This window comes from Abrus precatorius, unplaced genomic scaffold (assembly GCF_003935025.1).
Source record: "Abrus precatorius isolate BTA unplaced genomic scaffold, Abrus_2018 Scaffold11, whole genome shotgun sequence".
NCBI classification, from domain to species: Eukaryota; Viridiplantae; Streptophyta; class Magnoliopsida; order Fabales; family Fabaceae; genus Abrus; species Abrus precatorius.
In genome coordinates this window covers 29,717,993-29,737,230 of record NW_020874303.1, presented here as the reverse complement: position 1 = coordinate 29,737,230, position 19,238 = coordinate 29,717,993, and the positions used below count along the sequence as shown (strand labels likewise).

Here is a 19,238-nt window from a genome sequence, read left to right as displayed (position 1 = left end):
AACTATTTGTAACTATTTTTTTCAACCTTAGCCTTTTATCTTTGTACGTGATGCTATGGGTAATAATTACGGTGTTTGCTTAAAAATAATAAAAATCTTCCTCGAAATTGAGAAATAAGGATGCCAAGTTCCAGGCTTTGTTACAATAATAAAGACTAAAATCTCTTCAATAGTACAACTAATTCACTCGCTAGGTTCTACAATAATACAATAAGCGAAATACTTAGAAAACACATATCTTTATTGCTGAGGAACATGACAAAAAGAGACCCAGAAAATTAATTCTCCTATTTTTTATATATACCCATGAACCTGTCCATGATCTACCTATTTGTGCATATGCAACACCCCACCTTCCCAATTATTGTTCCATATACCTTCTACGGGGACTGATACTAGTTATGTCATTTATGAGGATCCCTCAAGCCCTAGCCTTGAACTGAGCCAGGTGCAAACTTCATCCATCTCTCTAGGAACTGTATAATGACCAAGCCTGCACACACGACAAACACAAAAGTGAGGCAGTTGCTTTAACTGATCTGTGATCTATTAGTGGGATGTTATCGACCAAATAAATAAGCTACCCGTCATAGGATTTGAATGCAACATATCGAAACCCTGCTGAACATAAGGATTGAGCAGATTTTTCTCCATATTTGCACAGGACTACATCATCACCTACAAAATGAAGCTTCAATTTAACATAAGGCACGCTAGAATCCTATGCAATAAAATAGTATTTAATTTATAATCATGCCTCTCCATCAAAGAGGAATAAGGACATCAGCATATCAGATTTATAGATACAACATACTGATTCCATGGCAAAGCAAAATTGGTAATGAAGCTGCTCGCCTTCTTGCTTCATGCGACACTTCTATCTTGTTCCTTAAGCTCCTACAAATAGCAGTGTCAACCATGTGAAATCAGTACATGATTACATGCACCATTATGGACTTTTCAATAAACGATGGATGTTGTTGCTACAAACAATATATCAACTAAGCCTCGTGTTTGAGACTTTCAGCAGAATGACCAATCTTATTATCAACATAAATGCAATGTCTGTAAAACAAATAATCTTGTAATATACCTTGATCCGGGAAGCCAACCACTTAGTCCAACCACTGTTCTTAAGTTGAGTGGGTATGGGATGCCATTTCCATACCTTCCCATGGCAAAACATGTTGCAGAGTATAGGGCTATTGCTGCACCCATGCTGAAGCCTCCAATACCAACTTTCACTGTCACAATCAATTTTTCAACAAAATGAATCTTCAAGATATCAATTACATATATACTCAAATTAGATATGTTTAAAGGAGACAGATTCACCCATAGTTATAAATGAATGTATACGGTAATAAATTGGAGTTTGATCCTTTTTTCCCCCTTGAATGAGGGTCATTGATGAAGAAATACTCATTCTAATATAGAAATTATATAAAGGGGACCTTGTCAAATTGCAAATTTTTGAGGTCTAATTGTAAATTTATTGTTGTTTAGCCTTAAAAGTACCATCAGCTGGCTCTGTTGACAACAAGTTTGCAATGTGTGCTGCTGAGGCATCCAAACCCTCCCAATCATCAGGACCATCTTCTGAAAGTTCTCCCACATCAAACCCTGATTAACATTCAATTAGCTAGTTAGACTTCAATTTTTTTTACTATAAGTTTTAGCTTACACAGTGCTGAATTAACTAAAAAAGAGTTGAAGGAAAAAAGACGATATTACATGCAGTGCAGGGAAAACCACCAAGTATGGCCACAGGACGGGTAGGAGCAGTTGGGCAAATCCATTTTATCTGCATAAACACCAAATTTATCTTAGTTATGGAGTGAGAATATTAGCTTAGGAAAGCAAGTTAATTTAATTTCAAACTGATTAAAAGAATAAATATTCTCACATTTGGAAGTGGAAGGGATTCCAGGAGCTGAGATGAGCTGCAACAAAACAAAGCTCAACGTCAGATTAGCATGTCCCCGGCCAGTAAATATGGCATCAATTAGGAACCACTAATTTCCTAGATAAAATCTTCTAGAATAAAGTACTAAAGCCATGCATTGAAATGCTCATGGTATTTTTTGTGACCACACTAAACACAATAAAGAACATTACTAGAATGTACCAGCTTTTATTCAATATTATATTTTCTTCTGTCTAAAGTCATGTCTAGCTGTTCATTTGGTAGAGAAACAAGTGAGCGTGTGGTCCCCAAATTGAGAATTTAGTATATACTCTTCCAATTCAGATTTCCAAGAATTAAAATCACAACTTTCTTCAACAGAATTTATTCCAAGCATAAGGAAGTTTGACGCTGAAAACATTCAACATCAGGAAAACCCAACTTCATTTACGGATTGTGTACTTGAAGCAAAAGTATGAGGCAAGACACAAAAGAACAAGAATAGGACAAACTTTTTGGATTGGAAAGAAGTAAAACCTAGATCCAGGGTGTAAACTCCTCCATCTCCCTAACTAAACATTTTTGCAGAAAGTTGACCGTGGAAGAATTTTTTTTCTTTTCTTTGTGGGGGGTGTCCATAAAAATGTCTACATGAGTGAATCTTATCATGTTAAATTTTAACAACCATGTCACGTGAAAATTTTGTCATCTCTCTCTTCATAATATTCACAAATATCAATTATGACCCACTTATTTAATGTCTATGAAGAGTGGTAGACACAGTTTTCACGTAACAAGATTGTGTGAAAATTCAACATAAGAGGATCCATTCCCATGTCTACATATATGATACCTCCACTGTATACTGTTCCCATCAAAAAGCAAAAAAAGAAAAGCAAAAGGAGAGGTTGGGGAAAGAAAAAGGTAACAATTAGAAAACATTAAAAGGTTAGATGAGGTACAAAGGAAAAAGGAAATGAAGGATTCACAAAGAAAAAGTAAATATAGGACCAGTAGGAAAATGGACAACTTATAATAGTTATGGCACATAATAATATTGAGAAGATGACATTCATACCTCAAACCATTATCACCAAGACCATGCAGCCATACTATAGTGGCTTGGTGTTTCCCTTTGGGCCTCACTACATGGGTCTTCCCAAACTCAAAAGCTCTTCGAGCAGTTCTACTACCTGCAATTGTAAGGGATAAGCCTTACTACTTAATGACATACCAAGTTCAGAGATAACTGACCGATGATGACAAAATAATGATAATCCTTTAAATGAACTGAGAATAGCATGCATTGAAGTTAAATAATGCAGGAAGCTAAAGGAAAACAGAGGAAAAGATTACAAATATGACTTACCAAATGGTTTACACAACAAATAAATGGAAAGGAAAAGCTCCTATAAATGAGTGACAGCAATCTACAAACTAAAATTCATGCAAGGTGCAAGAAAGGATAAAGGACTATAAAATGGAGCAAAAGAACAAACCAGAGCCCATATGAGAATGTGCATGACTCATTTTGCTGCTAGAGAAAGGTGTTTAAATCTTCTACTGCAATGACTATGAAGAGGTTCTGCAATGAAGAAAATGCAGGATGGTGATGCCCCTTTATACCCAGTAGGGTATGGTGGAGTTAGAATAAAACGTGTGAATATGCATTGCCATGTATGTATAGTGGGTGCACCGGCTATAGACTGCTCCTGCAACCGCCTAGAAGGGTATCCATGAAAAGGAGAGGTAAAGACAAAGACAAAAGCATGAAACCTTTATGAGCAAAGAGAATCAAAGCAGAGCAGAGCACAATCATCCATTCCTAAGCCGCACAGCTAGGAGAGAGGGCTCTGGACTCTCGCATAGAGAGAATCTATGCTTGTAGGAAGTGGCCCGAAAATAAAGCAAACCACAACAACCACTGAAGAATATTACTGAAAACAAGAAAGAATAACCTAAGTTTGTAAAAAGAAAATATCTTTTCACAATCATTTGTTTATGAATTTCTACATGATTGATGGATACCCATTAACCTCAAACTAAAGTTTTTTTTTTTTCTTTCAATTTATTGCCTACTCAAATACGTAAAGTAACTCAAGAAAAAATGGGAAATCACCAACAATTGCACATGAAAAAGCAACCGGAGCTTCTTGGTATTTTCCCCTCCTTTCTAGTCCCCTACGGATTCACAATTAAGCTCAGTAACCTGGATTTCATATTAGAATTGACAAGAAAAAGCATGTAAGCTTTTCATTCTAACCTTCCTCTTTTTTGTTTTCTTGCTTGCCACTAAACTTGGTTGCTCATACCCCACTTGAAGAAAAGTTTTATTTGTTTATACACATGAGAAACAGCATAAGTCCAAAGTCTAGACCTTCTCTGAAGTATAGCCACAAATAATAATAATAATGACAATAGTAATAACAGAACTCTTTAACTAACGCATAATGAGAAAAAATAAGGTCCTAAAATCTTCATTTACTTAGCAGAGAGCCAAATTATTTAGAAGAAAATGATCTTCCCCAAAAGGAATCTCAAGAAACATAACAGACATAAGCCCATTGTTTATAAAATCTGAATGTGATAAACTATTAGCAGATTTCTGTGTATCTTTAGTTTTGTCAGTTAGAAAGGGCCTTAGTGGACTCCAACTTGAATATATCCCACTGGCCAACTTCTTTATTGGTTTATAATTTTATTTCTCTCCAAGTTGTGCAGATATTTGCAGCTTTGATTCTCACAGTAACAGCAAAAATGTAATTTATTGCAAAGTGAAAGGTGGAGTTGGCATATATCCCAGACTCAACAAGATTAATTGGGGTATACAGAGGTAGAGCCACTATCACTATGTATAGGTCAATGAGTACATTCATTGTGCACCACTATGTCTGCTCCCCTATAAAATGCAGCTTACTTTGATATCTTCAAATGCTACCTGTCCTTCCCTCTATCCACTAACCCGTTTATAGTTTTGCACCATTTTTCTATGCTTGCATTGATGGAGACTATGGACTAACTTGAACAATTCAAATTGGAATGTAATTCATGAACCAATTTCTTTTGTCTAATGTCAAACTCTCATGATATGCAATGCAAGTACTCTTCACCTTGTTAGTGTAACAAACCTTTCAACCTTTTTGATTTCTTGTCAAGGTAGAATTATTAAGTGAATTATCCTCTGCAACATGGACACGTCCCCACTTTAGAAAAGGTGAATGCAAATATTTCTCACTCAACACACTGTAGACACTGTTAACAGTTCCTTTTATGTTTCTTTTAACCCCCATGGTTTTAAATTTGTCTGTTTAAATAAGATAAGTTTTTCGAATAAATGAGATTCCATTTGAACTTCAGCACTTTTGAACCTCTTGATTAGATAAATCCAAATATAAAAATTAATGGGGTATACTTCCTTTATGAAAAAAAGAAAAAAGTTACTATCCTTTTTAAAATTTTATATTTTGTCATAATTTGCTGTTTTAAAAAGTACTGCAATATTTTTTTACTTAAAAGAGTATCGAAACACCACAAAATCAAAATGCATAAAAAATTAATCAAGTTTAGAAGGGAAAGTTTTTGGAAGTTGAAGAAAGAAAATCTTAGGAGATATGCATTGCATTAAAATACGTTAAATATCAATAAGATTGGTTGCATATAAGACAGCGTTAGCACAACAAAAGAGCATCAATATTAAACTGGTTGACTTAAACTGCAAATAAGTTGTGACATGGCAAATGCTAATTGGTTGCTGTTAATGATTGAGCATCTAATATCCCTCCAGGGTCAAAAATTAGTAGATTTTCCCTCATCTAAGGAGAATTTAGATCAACTTTTTATTTTCGTCAACTTCTTACCAGCCCCACACTCAATTCAGAGAGAGAATAACTCCAAAACTTAAATAATAATAATAATAACAATAACAACAACAAAAAACCGCAATAATAATACAAAGGTACAAATAGGAGCGTTTGTTTATGATGAGACAAGATATGCTGTTGGCACTATCTTGTTATTGGAGATTAAAGTACTGTATGGTGGGTGTGATCTTGCAAATTAGGCGGCTGAAATAGGCAAAGCTTTACAGTAAAGGGAACATTTTTGAGTACCCAATTGAAAAAAGTGTGTAAACTTCAAAATCTGAAAATTATAGTGCAACTCGCGTATGACCATTTTCAAATATTTTACAACTCTCATTCGCCATAAGCTGGCATGCACACCCAGCAAAATATTCCTTTGCTTCAAGAAAAAGTTATATATTTACACACGTTAACACAATAAACTAGTTTAGGAATACACACTAATGCACTCTCACTAAGTTTCAAGTTCATGGGTGTAAAGTAGTGAGTGAGATTCAATCCCAACATTAAGCTTGTGCCGGCTAATACCTCCTCAAATTGAAAATCCCTTAATTAGGGACTTTAATTTTGACATCAACATTAAGCTTTTGGTACTAATTAACTTATCATCTAGGCCAAGAGAGTGCTCATCTATTGATTAGACATTTGTGAACCACAACATGCTGTTTCTAGCTTAACTTTTTCTTCATTTAAAAGGAAGGGCTTATAAGTGGATGATGATAAGTTAAACAATGGAAAATGCTTCATGGACACTCTCTTGATCACGTGCATGCACCAAAAGCTAGATAGAAAAAAGAAGAAAAATGATTGATAAGATAGGTAATGTTATGTATTAAGAAGAAAAAGATTTTAAAAATTACAAAACTAAGCAAGCATTCATATTGTGAATTTATTTCGTTTATATTAGAATAAATAAGGATTTTTTATATTGAAACCAAATTTAAGTTGATGGGATAAGGTGTTAATTTTTCTACACTCATTGTATTAAAATAGATATCTATTTTTTTTCGCATTGTTAACTTTGTATATACAATTATATTTAAAAAAAGAAGTTACAATTATCCATGATTTAATAATGATTCCATCGTCCTTAAAAAACATTTAACTAAAAAATTGCTGAAAGCACACCCAGCAGCACGCCTTTCCTGCATTTAAGATGGAGAATAATTTTAGGTATTTATCTTCGTTTGCATTCACAAATATTGAATCCATTAATTCGGTGTACCATCCCAATAATAATTCTAGCATTCTTCTTTGACATGACACTTGGAATGAAGGGTGCACAATGTTACATTGTATATTACCATATATTAGGGGTGAATAAAAAATTATGTGAATATAAAGTGATAATAATATGAAATTTATTTTATTAATTATTTCATAAATGATTGATAATATTTGATATTATCAATTTAAAAAATTAAAATATGGAACAACATACTAATTATTAAAAGAATAAAATGATTGTTTTGATTTTTAAGTTCTGAAGTTTCTTCTTTTGGAGTTTTATCCTTTAAAGAAACATGAAAAAAAAAAATCTTTTGAAATACTTGAATAGCATGGAGAAAGACAAATTATTTAGCCACTTCCCTTGCAAATAAAACATCTTCTTTTAATAAAAGTGTATCTGTCCAATTATTATTTCAGTTACAAAAGAAGGTTTTGATTGCTATGAATTTTTCAAATTTTGGTTCGATGTTAGGGTGGACCATTATAATTACAAGACAAAACATGTTTAAAAAGTGAAAAGCAACTTTGATCTCATCATTAAAAGTCAAATACAAATGATAAGCCACATTGATATATTGCACTTCATGTTTGGTCTTCGGATAATCATTAAATGTTATGCTTTTGGATTATCTTACGTGAATATTTACAAATTTAATTAAATTATGTTGGCGGTTATACTTTTTCCCTCTAGTTCATGATGACGGAATAATAAAAATTATTATATCAATTATTTAGCTTTAATATGTGTTGACAATAGTTTATACGCTAATTTATTTATTTATTTGACTGAAAATAAATAATTAGAAGTATTTTGTTAATTCTTTAAAAACAACGCTAGCATAAAAACTTTGATTTAGTAACCAAGTAAAAAATAACGTATGCATTAAAAGTTAGAACCAACATTGGTTTTTTTTTCTTTTCTTTCAATTCTATATTTATTAAATTTAAAAATATGTATATTCTCTCTTAATTAATATCCTTAATTTTAATAAGTTAGATCTGCATGCTTTTAGTTTATTGAGAAAAAATAATATAGCCACATAATGGAAATTTTTTCTGTTTTATTAAATTATTAATTTTAATTCATATTATTATTACTACTACCAAATAGTTAGTTTTCTTACTTTTACAATGCATGGGCTATTTTGTGTTTAATATTTATTAATCTTATATGTATGCTATCATGCTAATATTTTTTTTTTTCGTATCAACATCATAATATTTTTGATTTCATCATTCTATAATTTTATTTTAAAAACAATCATGTTATTTTTTTATTAATTATTTAATATCTTTACTAAAAACAGATTTTGTTTGATTCTAAAATTATTTTATATGATTAATTTTTCTCTTTATCACAATCACATATTCTCTTTTTTATTTCATAATTCTATTTTTATTTTAAAATTAATATATATTGATGATAGTATCCAAGTCTTATCAAGACAATTATAATGTAATAATTTTAAAATAAGTAGATATCACAAAGAAGTATTTTAATATACTATTTATGTTTCAGCCAAAATAATAATAATTAATTTTAAAGCATCCTTAAAATTATTATTAGCTTTAATATATTAGAATGCGGTGTAAATAGAAATTGATCTTTTTATGTATTTATCTTTAAAGTTTTAAGTGATTTTCTATATAAACTATAATAGTAAGCATTTTATTTATATTTATGATATATCTCAGAGAGCTGTTTATTTCTTTATTAATCAAGACGCATCACAATTAAACATTAAAAAATCTGCAGACATCATTACTGAAGAGCAATACATCGTTATAGTATTAAATTCTTAAAAATATCGATCATAATACTTTTTGGGTGGTATTGAAAATCATAGTGCTAACTGTTACAGCAATAATATATGTATACTTTTTTAAAAGGGATTTCTTGAGTATTTCATGAGCCACACACTATAATATACTGTAAAGCTAAAAAAGTTATTTTATTCCGATTTTGTTTTCATTTTCCACTTTCTTTCGTTTCCTGATTCATACTAGACATCGAAATTCTTGGTTCTCTGCTAGTGTTAATAATAGCAACACGAATGAAGTAAATAATATTATTGAATCCCACAACGTCCATAGAGGGATGTTTGTTGTTAAAGAGATATCTTGGTAACCTGATCTCCTCAAACGTAATGGAATTCACTTTCATAAGCATGCAAAGTGAGATTGATTCTGACTTAATATAGAGAAAAAGGTAGCAGTAAAGTAAAACATCTTCAAGAAGAAAATGATCCAAAAGGAAGAATAATGGTTGGTAAAGCAATGTGTCCAAAATTTCCTTCATTTCTATGTTTCATTTGTTTATCCTTATAATTCTAATTTGAAAAGAAGTGACAATTATTTCCTTTTCATAATTGGTAAGATGGGGATGTGAGTGAGGCTTTGAATCTATTCTGTTCTGATTCTAATTTCTTGATTTAGAATTTATTACTTGGGAATGCTACCTTGCCATTTCAAGGGCTCACAAAAGGACAAAAGCATTTCGGATACAACTTCCTAAGAATATTTCATTGTCATTTCAGTATTTTGTCAGTGCGACCTTTTTCTTTCGTTTCCTCTGTTCCCTTTGGCAACAGGTGAGTTTGGTGCCCTTTACTCGAATATCTCTTTTATATAAGAAATATTTTTCAAATTTTTTTTTTGTTATATGCATTTTCTCATTTATATTTCAGTATGAATAAAAAAAAAAGAAAAATCAAAACAAACCATGTCATGGTCGAGAATCCCTTTTTTTTTCTTCCTTCAGTTAGATGTTATCAAAACCTGTCGATCAAAACCGTCCTGTTCAATCTTTGGGCTAACATTTGAATTTTGGGCCGATGGACCAGTTTCACTGTCTATGAACCACTTGAAAAATATCAAGACAAAAAAAGCCCTTCTTTGACAGAAAAAAAAGCCCTTCAATTCAAATATATTTTAGTTAAATTAATTTCTTTTGTTACAATTGATTAATGTTTTTAATTTAATCTTTACATTAAAAAGTTCTACATTTTAACCTCCACATAAAAAAATTATAAATACTTTCCACAGTTATAGTAGTATTAAAAAAATTAAATGTAAAGACTAAAACGTAAAAGTTTTCTCACAAGACAAATTATTGCGTAAATTTTTTTTGTATAAAAATTAAAGCAGAATATTGTCAAATTTATAAAGTGAATATAATACCATGATAACTGCAACCCACAGTAAGGACTATTTCGTAAAAGTACGTGGAAACTAGAATATAGAGTTTATTTATTTCTTTTGCACAGCGAGAATTTTTTATATAAGGGCTAAAATAAAAAAATAAGATCAAGATTAGGGACTAAATTTTTATTTTAACCTTAAAATTGTGGCCCCTTTCGTGGTTTGGGTGCTCAAGTATATGCATAGGTTTTTCAAGCATTGTTAAAGAATCAGGGTTGCTATATATTATTTGGCAGAGCAATAAAAAAATTCTAACAGGATTTGATAGCTCAATCAAATGAGCAGATCTGTTCAAATAATCACAGAAACTTTCTATCTCTAAAGTTGCAAAACCGCAAGTATAGAGACCAATCAGAACCGAACAAAACAAGGTCTCGTGATTTGAAAGGTGAAAATGTCTCTATCTCTGCAAATTTTATTCTGAATGAAAATTGGCGGATGCAATCAATGGTGATCGTGATCGCCATGTCCATAAGGATCACCGCCGGGTCCGACCACATCCAGCTGTAAAGAAAAACCAAATAATTAGTTCCAATGAGCAGTAAAGCACCCATTCAAAACAGTCATTTATTATGCACAAGATTATAATTTGTTTATTTAGGCTGTATGCAGAAGCAGTGAACACGGTGCGCTAGATTAACTTCGGAACCATATAAATAAAGAGTGGCTATACATTCTCCCTGTAGAGGAACTATGGTTCCATAAACCACCATTAGTGTTCTAATATAGGCATGCACCCCATGATTCCTCTAAATCAAACATAACACAAGCTTAGATATTACATAGAAGCGTTGGTGAGTGATGACAACACGATAACAAATCAAAATACCGTAGTATTTTCGGTTCAAGATGAATCGAAATTTAATTTCAAATCAAATTAAGTCCATGCTAGGGTATTGCACCTCGAGCCAAAAGGCTAATTTTCTGGCTTACCACTTATTTTTGAGGTTCAAAGTTAAAACCAGATTGACGACTGGGACTTATAAAACGGCCTCAAATGTTAATCGATGCCAAACAACTTTTTAAAAAAATTGCAAAAAATTGACGTGTCACTTCCACATTCATTTATTTAGAATGTAAATTATTGCTAAAGTACGAATCACATATACAAATTAAACAGCAGCTAGCGATTGCTGCAAAAACCAGGCAATTAATTGTCAGATAATTATACACTAATTTATCAGGGGATTCAGATAAGAAAATTGGAAAGGGGCCCAAAGCATGTCAAAACACAAATCTTATAGTAGCAGCATCAACCTTAGCAATCCATAACAAGCAAACAAGCAGATTATTTTCAATCTACATACTTACGTATCTTGACATTTAACCACAAATCTATCTTGCCAGTGGTAACAATAAAATTCTAACTAATTCTCAACCACAACTTACCACAAAATACTGTGAGCACACTGGACATTCAATCTGCTTGCCTTTCTCCAACCAAAACCAGACAACATCATGCTCATCCTCTGCAGGGAAAAAAAAATCACACTCATAAAATAACACAATTAAAAGGATTGAACACAAATTCATAAAAAGAAAAAAGACAAGCAACACTTACCACCTTCACATCCTGGGCATCCAACTATCCTTCTGTCAAAGTAAGATTTAACAACAGCAGGTGCTTCCTATCAACCAAAACAAACAACAAAGAAGACATACATCAAACATAGGGATTAAGCGAGAAAAAAACAATATTTAACCCTGATAACAAAATGCAAAGTGAAAAACAGAAAGTCAAGGTGGTTTATGATCTATTCTATGTTTTCCTTCTCAATTGATATGGTTTCACTAATAATCACAGAAATATCATCTTTGTTTTCAAATTGTTTTCTGCTTTCAAGAATTTGCAAATGAATAGGTTAAACAACAAAATCTCGTTTTTACCACAGTGAAGTCAGGGATCAAACTGAGAATGAGTGTCATTTATAGGCACTTAAGATATTCATATTAGCCTACTTTTAAGAACAGATTAACCACTACTATCTATCTACGCACAAACACATGAGATTTGCTCATATACACCGACTTATCGACACACAAACGGAAGCAGCTGCAACACTCATGACACGAATATACAGAGTCAAACGTTTGCATACACGTAATTATATATATACGAACAAAGTAATGACACTAACCTTTGTGCCGAAAGGACCAATGGGATGGTTTATTTCAAGAATATCCCTTCCCTAAACAAAAATAAACAAAAAAAAAATTAGAAACGCCCATAAAACACCAAAAAGCACCTGCGAAAATGATCAGCAAACTAACATTGAAAAATTTGGGCATCAAACGCAAAGGAATTTCTTAAAATTTCCAATCCATAGTTTTCATATGTTAGAGAAATGAGGATAAATAAATTCAATTGACATTAATTAACAACAGCATCACTCCGATTTAAAAGGAAAAGTATAAGATAGAACATGATCCGAAAACAAATGAAGGAAAGAGAATACCTCAAGCTCAGCCTGAATCTCCTCACGCTCGTGGCCAGTAGCAATTGGCACTACATCCTCAACTCTCTTTCTGATAGAAGAACCTGCAGTAACAATAACGAAAACTGAATCGTATCGAATCGAATCGAATCTAAATGCGAATCGTGCAATCGGAGAAAGAGATAGTACCTGATTGGGCAGTGACGTGGCGCGTGAGGAGAGGAGCGGCGAATCGGGGAAGAGAAGGAGAGAGTGCGGTGGGTAGGGATCTGAGGTGAGAAGGAGAGAAGAGTCTCCGCAACATCGTTTGGTGTGGTTTGGATCTAATGTGAAGGTGCCGTCGCTGTGTTCAAATGCAAGAGAATGCCCTTTCTTTCGTTCCACAGCACAAACAGTGTTAATATTTCTCAACAATCCAAATGATGCACCCCATGCTCTTTCAAAGCGCAACCAGGACCCTCTGCCACGTGCCACTCTAACATTTCGCTATTCAAACCTCATTATTCGCGTGACAAGTGATTTTATCAAATTTAAATTAAGATTTTCATTCTAAAACTTAATAAAATAAATAATAAGAAAAAAAATAGATGTTACGTGCTATTTTATAAACAATTTTAAAATATATGTAATAAATGGAAGTAAAAAAAAAAAACATATGTTTATGTTTATAAAATATAATTTTATATTTTTCATTTGTGTTAAGATCAATGTTAGATCATAATTTAACTCTTATACTTCCTTCCCGTTACTTTATGGAATGAAATGCATTAATGGTGAATGCATAAATCATTTCCCCTACGTTTAGATGAAGTGCTGTGTGCATACTCATCAAACATTATTCTTATCTCAATTTAGCTCAAGAGTCTACAATGATTTCATGTCTCGATTTTGATTTAGACGAAACTAGTAGAACGAATTTTTTTGGGTCTGATAAGTTACCCATGCTATACACACGAGATAATATTTTTTTATATAAAATAAATATTCTTAAAATATAATATAAATATAAATAAATAAAAATATTGTTGCTATATATAATAATGATACAGTAAAGTTTATAAAATTTTATCAAACAGATTAATGTATAAGCTATTGCAGTATGTTTTATTTTAGAAAATTTAGTGACACGTTATATTTCAAGAATCAATTAAAATGTACGAGTAAACTTAATCTTAGGCCACAAAATATATTCTAAATGATCTAGCAATAGAATTGAATTAAACTGAATAATTTTTTTTATTGTGAATTACATTAATCTAATAAAAAAAAGGATAGACAAACCCTGTATAAATTTATAGTAAAGATCTGCTGATAGTCTAAATAGGATGAGGATGGGTAATTAAGACTTGTTGACTATCGAAGGATGAAAGAGTTGGTTAATGATATTCTTTGGTTAGATAGAAAAGAAAAAAAATGAAAAATGAAAAAAATAAGAAAACAAAAGAAACTTGTAAAAAAAAAAGTATTTTATTAAACTACTATTTCGTATATTTTTTATTTTATTTTCAATTTTGTGGTAATTTATGAAACTTTTAAAATTTTATAGATATTATTTTTCTTGATTAATTTATTATAGTAAATATGTATTAATAAAATATATAGAATGAGCAATTAGCAGCATGTTTACAATTTGATACTTTCAAGGGTGAAAAGTCTTGTTTAATTGATCGAGAAAATGTTTTGATAGTGGCTAAATATCGACTTATTTATAAAAAAATTTCAAATAAATTAGTAAAGTAAGAAAATATAGAAGCACAAAAGAAACGAGTAAAAGTAAATGTGGAGTTTTAGAGCATGTTTATTTTTTCAAAAAAAAAAATTGTTATTAAATAATAATAATAATAATATCTTGTTTGTCAACCTAAATTTTTAAAAATATTTTTTTCATTTTTAGTTTTTAAAACTAAAAAAAAATTAAGATATTTTGGTTTTTGTTTTTTCATTTCTTTTTCCAACTAAAAATATTTTTAACATATGTGTTCACTTGTTCTAATGTATCAATGGTATTCACTTGTTTTCTCTGTAACATTACACATTCATACTATTTAAATTTATTTATTAAAAATTATTTAAATTTTAAAATTAATCATCATTTATTAAATTCTGTATAAATTGCAAATATTACTTCTAAGTAAGAATATTTTTCAACTCTATATTAATTAGATTTTAATATTTTAATATTTTTTAATTTAATATTTTATTTTAAATATACAAAATATATTTAAGAAAATAAAAAATATTAAAATTAAATATATATATATATATATATATATACATATATTCATTTAATTTAAAATACTAAATAAAAAAGTAAATAAAACTAAATACATTTTTTTAATTTTTAAAATTTGTTTTTAAAATAAAATTATCAAATAATATTTTTTTATTTTTTATCTTAAAAATAATTATTTTTATTTTTTTCTTAAAAATAGTTATTTAAAATATATTTTTAAAAGTTAAAAACTAAAACATAAACAAACATGCCTCTAAGTGTAACAACATGGATGACAAAAGCAGCCTTAAAAATGGATTAGAAAGGATCAACATCAACAGTATAAAAAAGGAGAACATATTGATTTAATATTGAGCAAATCTTACAACGGAGCCATTAATCCAAAGTACAATTGATTTCACGGAGTGTCTCATTTTCTCAGTATATATTAGATATTGATTCAACAAGTTGCTTGCACAGCTAGTCTACCCACCTCGTCACCAGCAGGTACACCAAATGCTTCTTTTGTTACTGTAAATCCACAACTATTTTTTCCTATGCATGCAGCTTCAACCACGGATTGGCTATCAGTAGCTTCCCAAGACCCTTTCTGGAAAGAACCGCACTTGCCTTGTGGGTTTCCAAAGTTAGCAAATACGATTTGAGAGATTACTTGGTCACCTTGGCATGATAGTTCTAATTCTGCCCCTTCAACAACATTAGCACAAATGGTTCCTGTCGTCACTGTTTGGAAGGAAACATTTTGAGGATTTCCACCTATTTCTTCAAATAAAACCAACGTGTTTTTGTCATTGTTGAGGAAGGACCTTGGAACATGGTACCACCTTTGTGATGGGTTGCCACAATTAGTGTTGCACTTGGCTGGTTCGTATTTTCCACGGTAGTCACAAGTGTCACTACATCCATTGGTAGGTGAAGTCCAAGAAGACCAATATCGACCAATGCTTTGCCCATTCACCCAAGCTTGACCTTTTCCCATGCCTTGCAAGTCCACAACCACAGGGTTTGTTCCCAAAGGAGCTTTGAACTCTGCCTTATACCAAGTCATGGGCTTCCCAATAGGAGATGAACTAGTGCGCCACAATACACCAGGGCGTGGTTGTGGATCATATAAACGCCTTGTTTCACCGTTCAAACCAACTTTGTAAGACCAAAGGTTAGTTGTCAAATCCATAGTCACATTGTTCTTTCCAATTAATTGAACAGGACCACCTGCTATACCGGTTTTTATCTTGTCAAACCCTGCTCCATAATTTGGAAGCCCAACGGTGGCACTAAGCAAAGTTATGATGTTTGATCCCTCCTTTATAGGAACTTGTTTCTCGTATGTTAATTTGCCTCCCCATTGGCTAAATTGGTATCCTACACGCCTTCCATTAACATAAGCATGAAGGGTATGGCCCATAGTGTCCACGTGAAGAGTTGCATTGCTCCAAATGGAAGTGTCACTGATATTGACACTAGTCATGTACCACAAGTAGTCACTCACATCCATAGTTGTTTCCTTCTGCTCAAGAAGCAGGTTTGCTTGAAGAGTACCCTTTCCATGCATGGTGTCTTTCTTTTTCTCTTGGAGCCATGCCCATGTGAGCTTAGGAGAAGCATCATCACTCTTTTTCACCATTATTGAGGTTTGACTATTAACCGTTGCGGTGTTGAAAACTTCTTTGTTGCAACCATCAAGAATGGAAACAGACCAAGCAGGGACAGAGTATTTACCATCTTGTTGTAAGTCAACATTTGCATCTTGGTTCTCGTTTGCATTGCTCAAAAAACAAAATCTTGCCCCACTTGCATTCTTATATGTTGTCAGTGTGACTTGATTGCCAAAATCCTTGTCAGTTCTTGTTCCGTTGGTGAGGATCTTTTCTCCTAATTTTATCGCTGCATGAAGATCCTTAAGATGTCCCCACTTGGGTTGATTCAAATTGCCATACTCATCAATAGGGGCATCATACTCGTAAGATGTTGTGATGTATGGACCTCCTGCTGTGCGACCAAAGTTGGTTCCTCCATGGTACATGTAGTAGTTATTGAGTACTCCACCATTTTGGAAAAACCGTGCAACTGAGAAAGCTGAATCTTCAGCACTTCTGTGGGGGACCCTTTCACCCCATTTTTGGAACCATCCAATCCAGTTCTCAGTGAAAAATTTGGGACTTTTCGGGTTATTGGGTTCAAATTGATCACAATAGTATCCGTTACAAGTATTGATCATAGGTTGGGGAGCATCACCTTGCTGACACATGATCCATGGAACACCAATATTTTGTGCCAAAGCCATCTGAGCACACCAATTAATGTATGTCTTCCCAGCATCTCCATAACCTGACATGATGTTTCCATATTCATTTTCAATTTGAGCAAGAATAATCGGTCCTCCTTGTGATGCAAACAGCTTTGCTTCTTTGAGCATGTTCACAATCTTTGTTGTGAAAACTTGCATTTCATTTTTGTAAATTGCGTTATTGGTTCTCAATTCAATCCCTGGCATATTGTGTAGCCAGAGAGGGAAGCCACCATAGTTCCATTCCGCACAAACATAAGGACCAATCCTTATAATGGCATACAAACCAGCTTCTTGGACTAATTGGAAAAATTTGATGAAATCCAAATTTCCTGAAAAATCATATTCACGTCGAACAGGTTCATGACGGTCCCAGAATACATAACTTTCAATGGCATCAAGACCTCCATCCTTGGCCTTTTGAATGATGTCAGGCCACATCTCCGCCGTGCTTCGTGGATAATGAACTGCACCGGAAAAAATAATGCGCCTCTCTCCATTAATAATTAGAGAACGTGCATCATATGACACCTCCGTGGCAAGGCATAACGTCGCGAGAAAATTGCTCAACAAGAGAATCCTAACCCAGAAAGTAAAATCCATTATAAAATTTATTTATATACATAGAGATGTGATTTTTCAATCTTTGTTGTTCTCCTATTGAAAAAAACGAAAGTGTGGGCTTTTATAAGAACATTAGTCGCTCAAAATAGTTCATCCCTCGAATTGAGGTAACTAATTGGGTTTATTTTAGAAGGAAAACCCGTTAAAATAGACAAGAAAAGTGCAAGCATAGACCATATATTTTTAACTTCTTTAATTATATATCCACCTATTTTTAGAAATACAATCTGCACCAACAGTTGCATTTTAAATTTGTTAAAATCTTTATTTTCTTATTATTTACCGTTTACATTATCTTCAATCTTATTAGTTTTGTTGTTAGTTGTTACTTTAGGATGCCTATAAAAAGCAAAGTTTGTGTGAGTGACGATGTATATTTCTTGCTATGTTAAGGTGTGAGATATAATATTTATGAGATATATTGGTAGTGTTTCTTTTTTTTTTTTAATACAGCACAATCCAGTAATCAAAGATGATTCTTTTATGATTCACCTAATGAAGAAGAATTGAGCTATAATAAGTTTGTGAATCTCTGACTGCAGTTCTTGAGGAAGAGAAGCAACATACTGGCCGGGAGCCCCTTATATCATAACCCACAAAGAAACTAACAGTACTTTCTAATACTTTGAAACAAATCCATATGCATTTTTCTTATATTAATGCTAGTCATTCTTTCTGAATTATAATAAAGAGGACCGTAGTAACAGGATCTTTCACCTATAAATTTTCTGATGCACAGGATCCATTAAAATGACAAGTGCAGAGCATACTTCTTTCTAGTCAGGAACTAGAGGATAGTCATTATAAACAAAGCTTTCAGAGAGAGAAACTTAGAAACAACTTATGATATATGAAAACACACAAGTTTTATTTTTGTTCGGTCTACCTTCAAATGGCAAGGATTCCTCCTTATATAGAGGATAGACAGCGGACAAAATTATTACATCAGACAGGTTTGGATAAGATTCCAACCTTTTACAAAGTAGCTTTTGACAAGCATACAAAGAAAAAAACTTTAAGTACATCTGACTCACACAAAAAACATATTTCATAAAGACACTTTATGTAATAAAGTGTCTTTAACAGAGATTTTTTCAATCCTTGAAGATAGGCTCGTGACTTGGTGACATGTTGGGATCATCATCAGTGCTGAAGCTGACAGAATCATATGGATCTTATGAGTCCATCAATGTGTCAGTATGTGATGACTCTTCATCTTTAATTATGACATGGCTAATTGTTTTCCAATTTCTAAAAGTAATACTGGAACAAATTACTGATGGACTTACTTGTTGAATTTTGTCCCACATGGTTGGATTATCAGTATCTGAAGGGCAAATTATGTCCATGGCTTTTAACTTAGAGCATGTGGATTTGACCTTGAGCATTTCTTCTTGAGCTCCATTCTCAACATGAAGATGAATATTTAAATCTGCCTGGTTATGAGGTGGTCTATCTGGTT

General features: G+C 32.3%; 3 protein-coding genes across 10 annotated transcripts; all 3 read right to left on the bottom strand.

Annotated features, from left to right (window-relative positions):
• Positions 1 to 82: 82 nt before the first annotated feature.
• LOC113856620 (acyl-protein thioesterase 2-like) lies at positions 83 to 4,246 on the bottom strand. 8 transcript variants are annotated; one of them, XM_027488531.1, is made up of 12 exons: positions 4,170 to 4,216; positions 4,026 to 4,087; positions 3,683 to 3,843; positions 3,406 to 3,491; positions 2,985 to 3,099; positions 1,907 to 1,943; positions 1,735 to 1,804; positions 1,519 to 1,623; positions 1,094 to 1,244; positions 815 to 897; positions 585 to 678; positions 116 to 493 (listed from the first exon to the last, which is right to left on the bottom strand). In XM_027488531.1, exons 4-12 carry the CDS (start codon positions 3,434 to 3,436, stop codon positions 409 to 411), a joined length of 771 nt encoding a protein of 256 aa, XP_027344332.1. In that variant the 5' UTR covers positions 3,437 to 3,491; positions 3,683 to 3,843; positions 4,026 to 4,087; positions 4,170 to 4,216; the 3' UTR covers positions 116 to 408. The 8 variants fall into 8 exon arrangements, with proteins under 8 accessions (XP_027344331.1, XP_027344333.1, XP_027344332.1 ...); XM_027488528.1 differs by having other exon boundaries at positions 126 to 493; positions 3,603 to 3,843; positions 4,170 to 4,183; XM_027488530.1 differs by having other exon boundaries at positions 83 to 493; positions 3,406 to 3,843; positions 4,170 to 4,183.
• A 6,113-nt stretch (positions 4,247 to 10,359) lies between these two features.
• LOC113856623 (cytochrome c oxidase subunit 5b-2, mitochondrial-like) lies at positions 10,360 to 13,033 on the bottom strand. The gene is made up of 6 exons (XM_027488536.1): positions 12,822 to 13,033; positions 12,654 to 12,736; positions 12,336 to 12,386; positions 11,759 to 11,825; positions 11,587 to 11,666; positions 10,360 to 10,701 (listed from the first exon to the last, which is right to left on the bottom strand). The coding sequence occupies exons 1-6, from the start codon at positions 12,934 to 12,936 to the stop codon at positions 10,642 to 10,644; spliced, it is 456 nt and encodes a 151-aa protein (XP_027344337.1). The 5' UTR covers positions 12,937 to 13,033; the 3' UTR covers positions 10,360 to 10,641.
• Positions 13,034 to 15,304: 2,271 nt separating this feature from the next.
• Positions 15,305 to 17,755, bottom strand: LOC113856024 (beta-galactosidase 7-like). The gene has a single exon (XM_027487646.1). It carries the CDS (start codon positions 17,753 to 17,755, stop codon positions 15,305 to 15,307), a length of 2,451 nt encoding a protein of 816 aa, XP_027343447.1.
• Positions 17,756 to 19,238: the final 1,483 nt, after the last annotated feature.

Coding starts and splice junctions, on each gene's coding strand:
- LOC113856620 (XM_027488529.1), bottom strand. CDS start 3,436: ATGAGTCATGCACATTCTCATATGGGCTCTG. Junction 1,624..1,734: donor TGGTTTTCCCTGCACTGCAT/GTAATATCGTCT, acceptor AATGTTAATCAG/GGTTTGATGTGGGAGAACTT. Junction 494..584: donor GCATTCAAATCCTATGACGG/GTAGCTTATTTA, acceptor TCGTGTGTGCAG/GCTTGGTCATTATACAGTTC.
- LOC113856623 (XM_027488536.1), bottom strand. CDS start 12,936: ATGTTGCGGAGACTCTTCTCTCCTTCTCACCTCAGATCCCTACCCACC. Junction 11,826..12,335: donor TTGGTCCTTTCGGCACAAAG/GTTAGTGTCATT, acceptor TTTGGTTGATAG/GAAGCACCTGCTGTTGTTAA. Junction 10,702..11,586: donor TGTGCTCACAGTATTTTGTG/GTAAGTTGTGGT, acceptor TTTTCTTTACAG/CTGGATGTGGTCGGACCCGG.
- LOC113856024 (XM_027487646.1), bottom strand. CDS start 17,755: ATGGATTTTACTTTCTGGGTTAGGATTCTCTTGTTGAGCAATTTTCTC.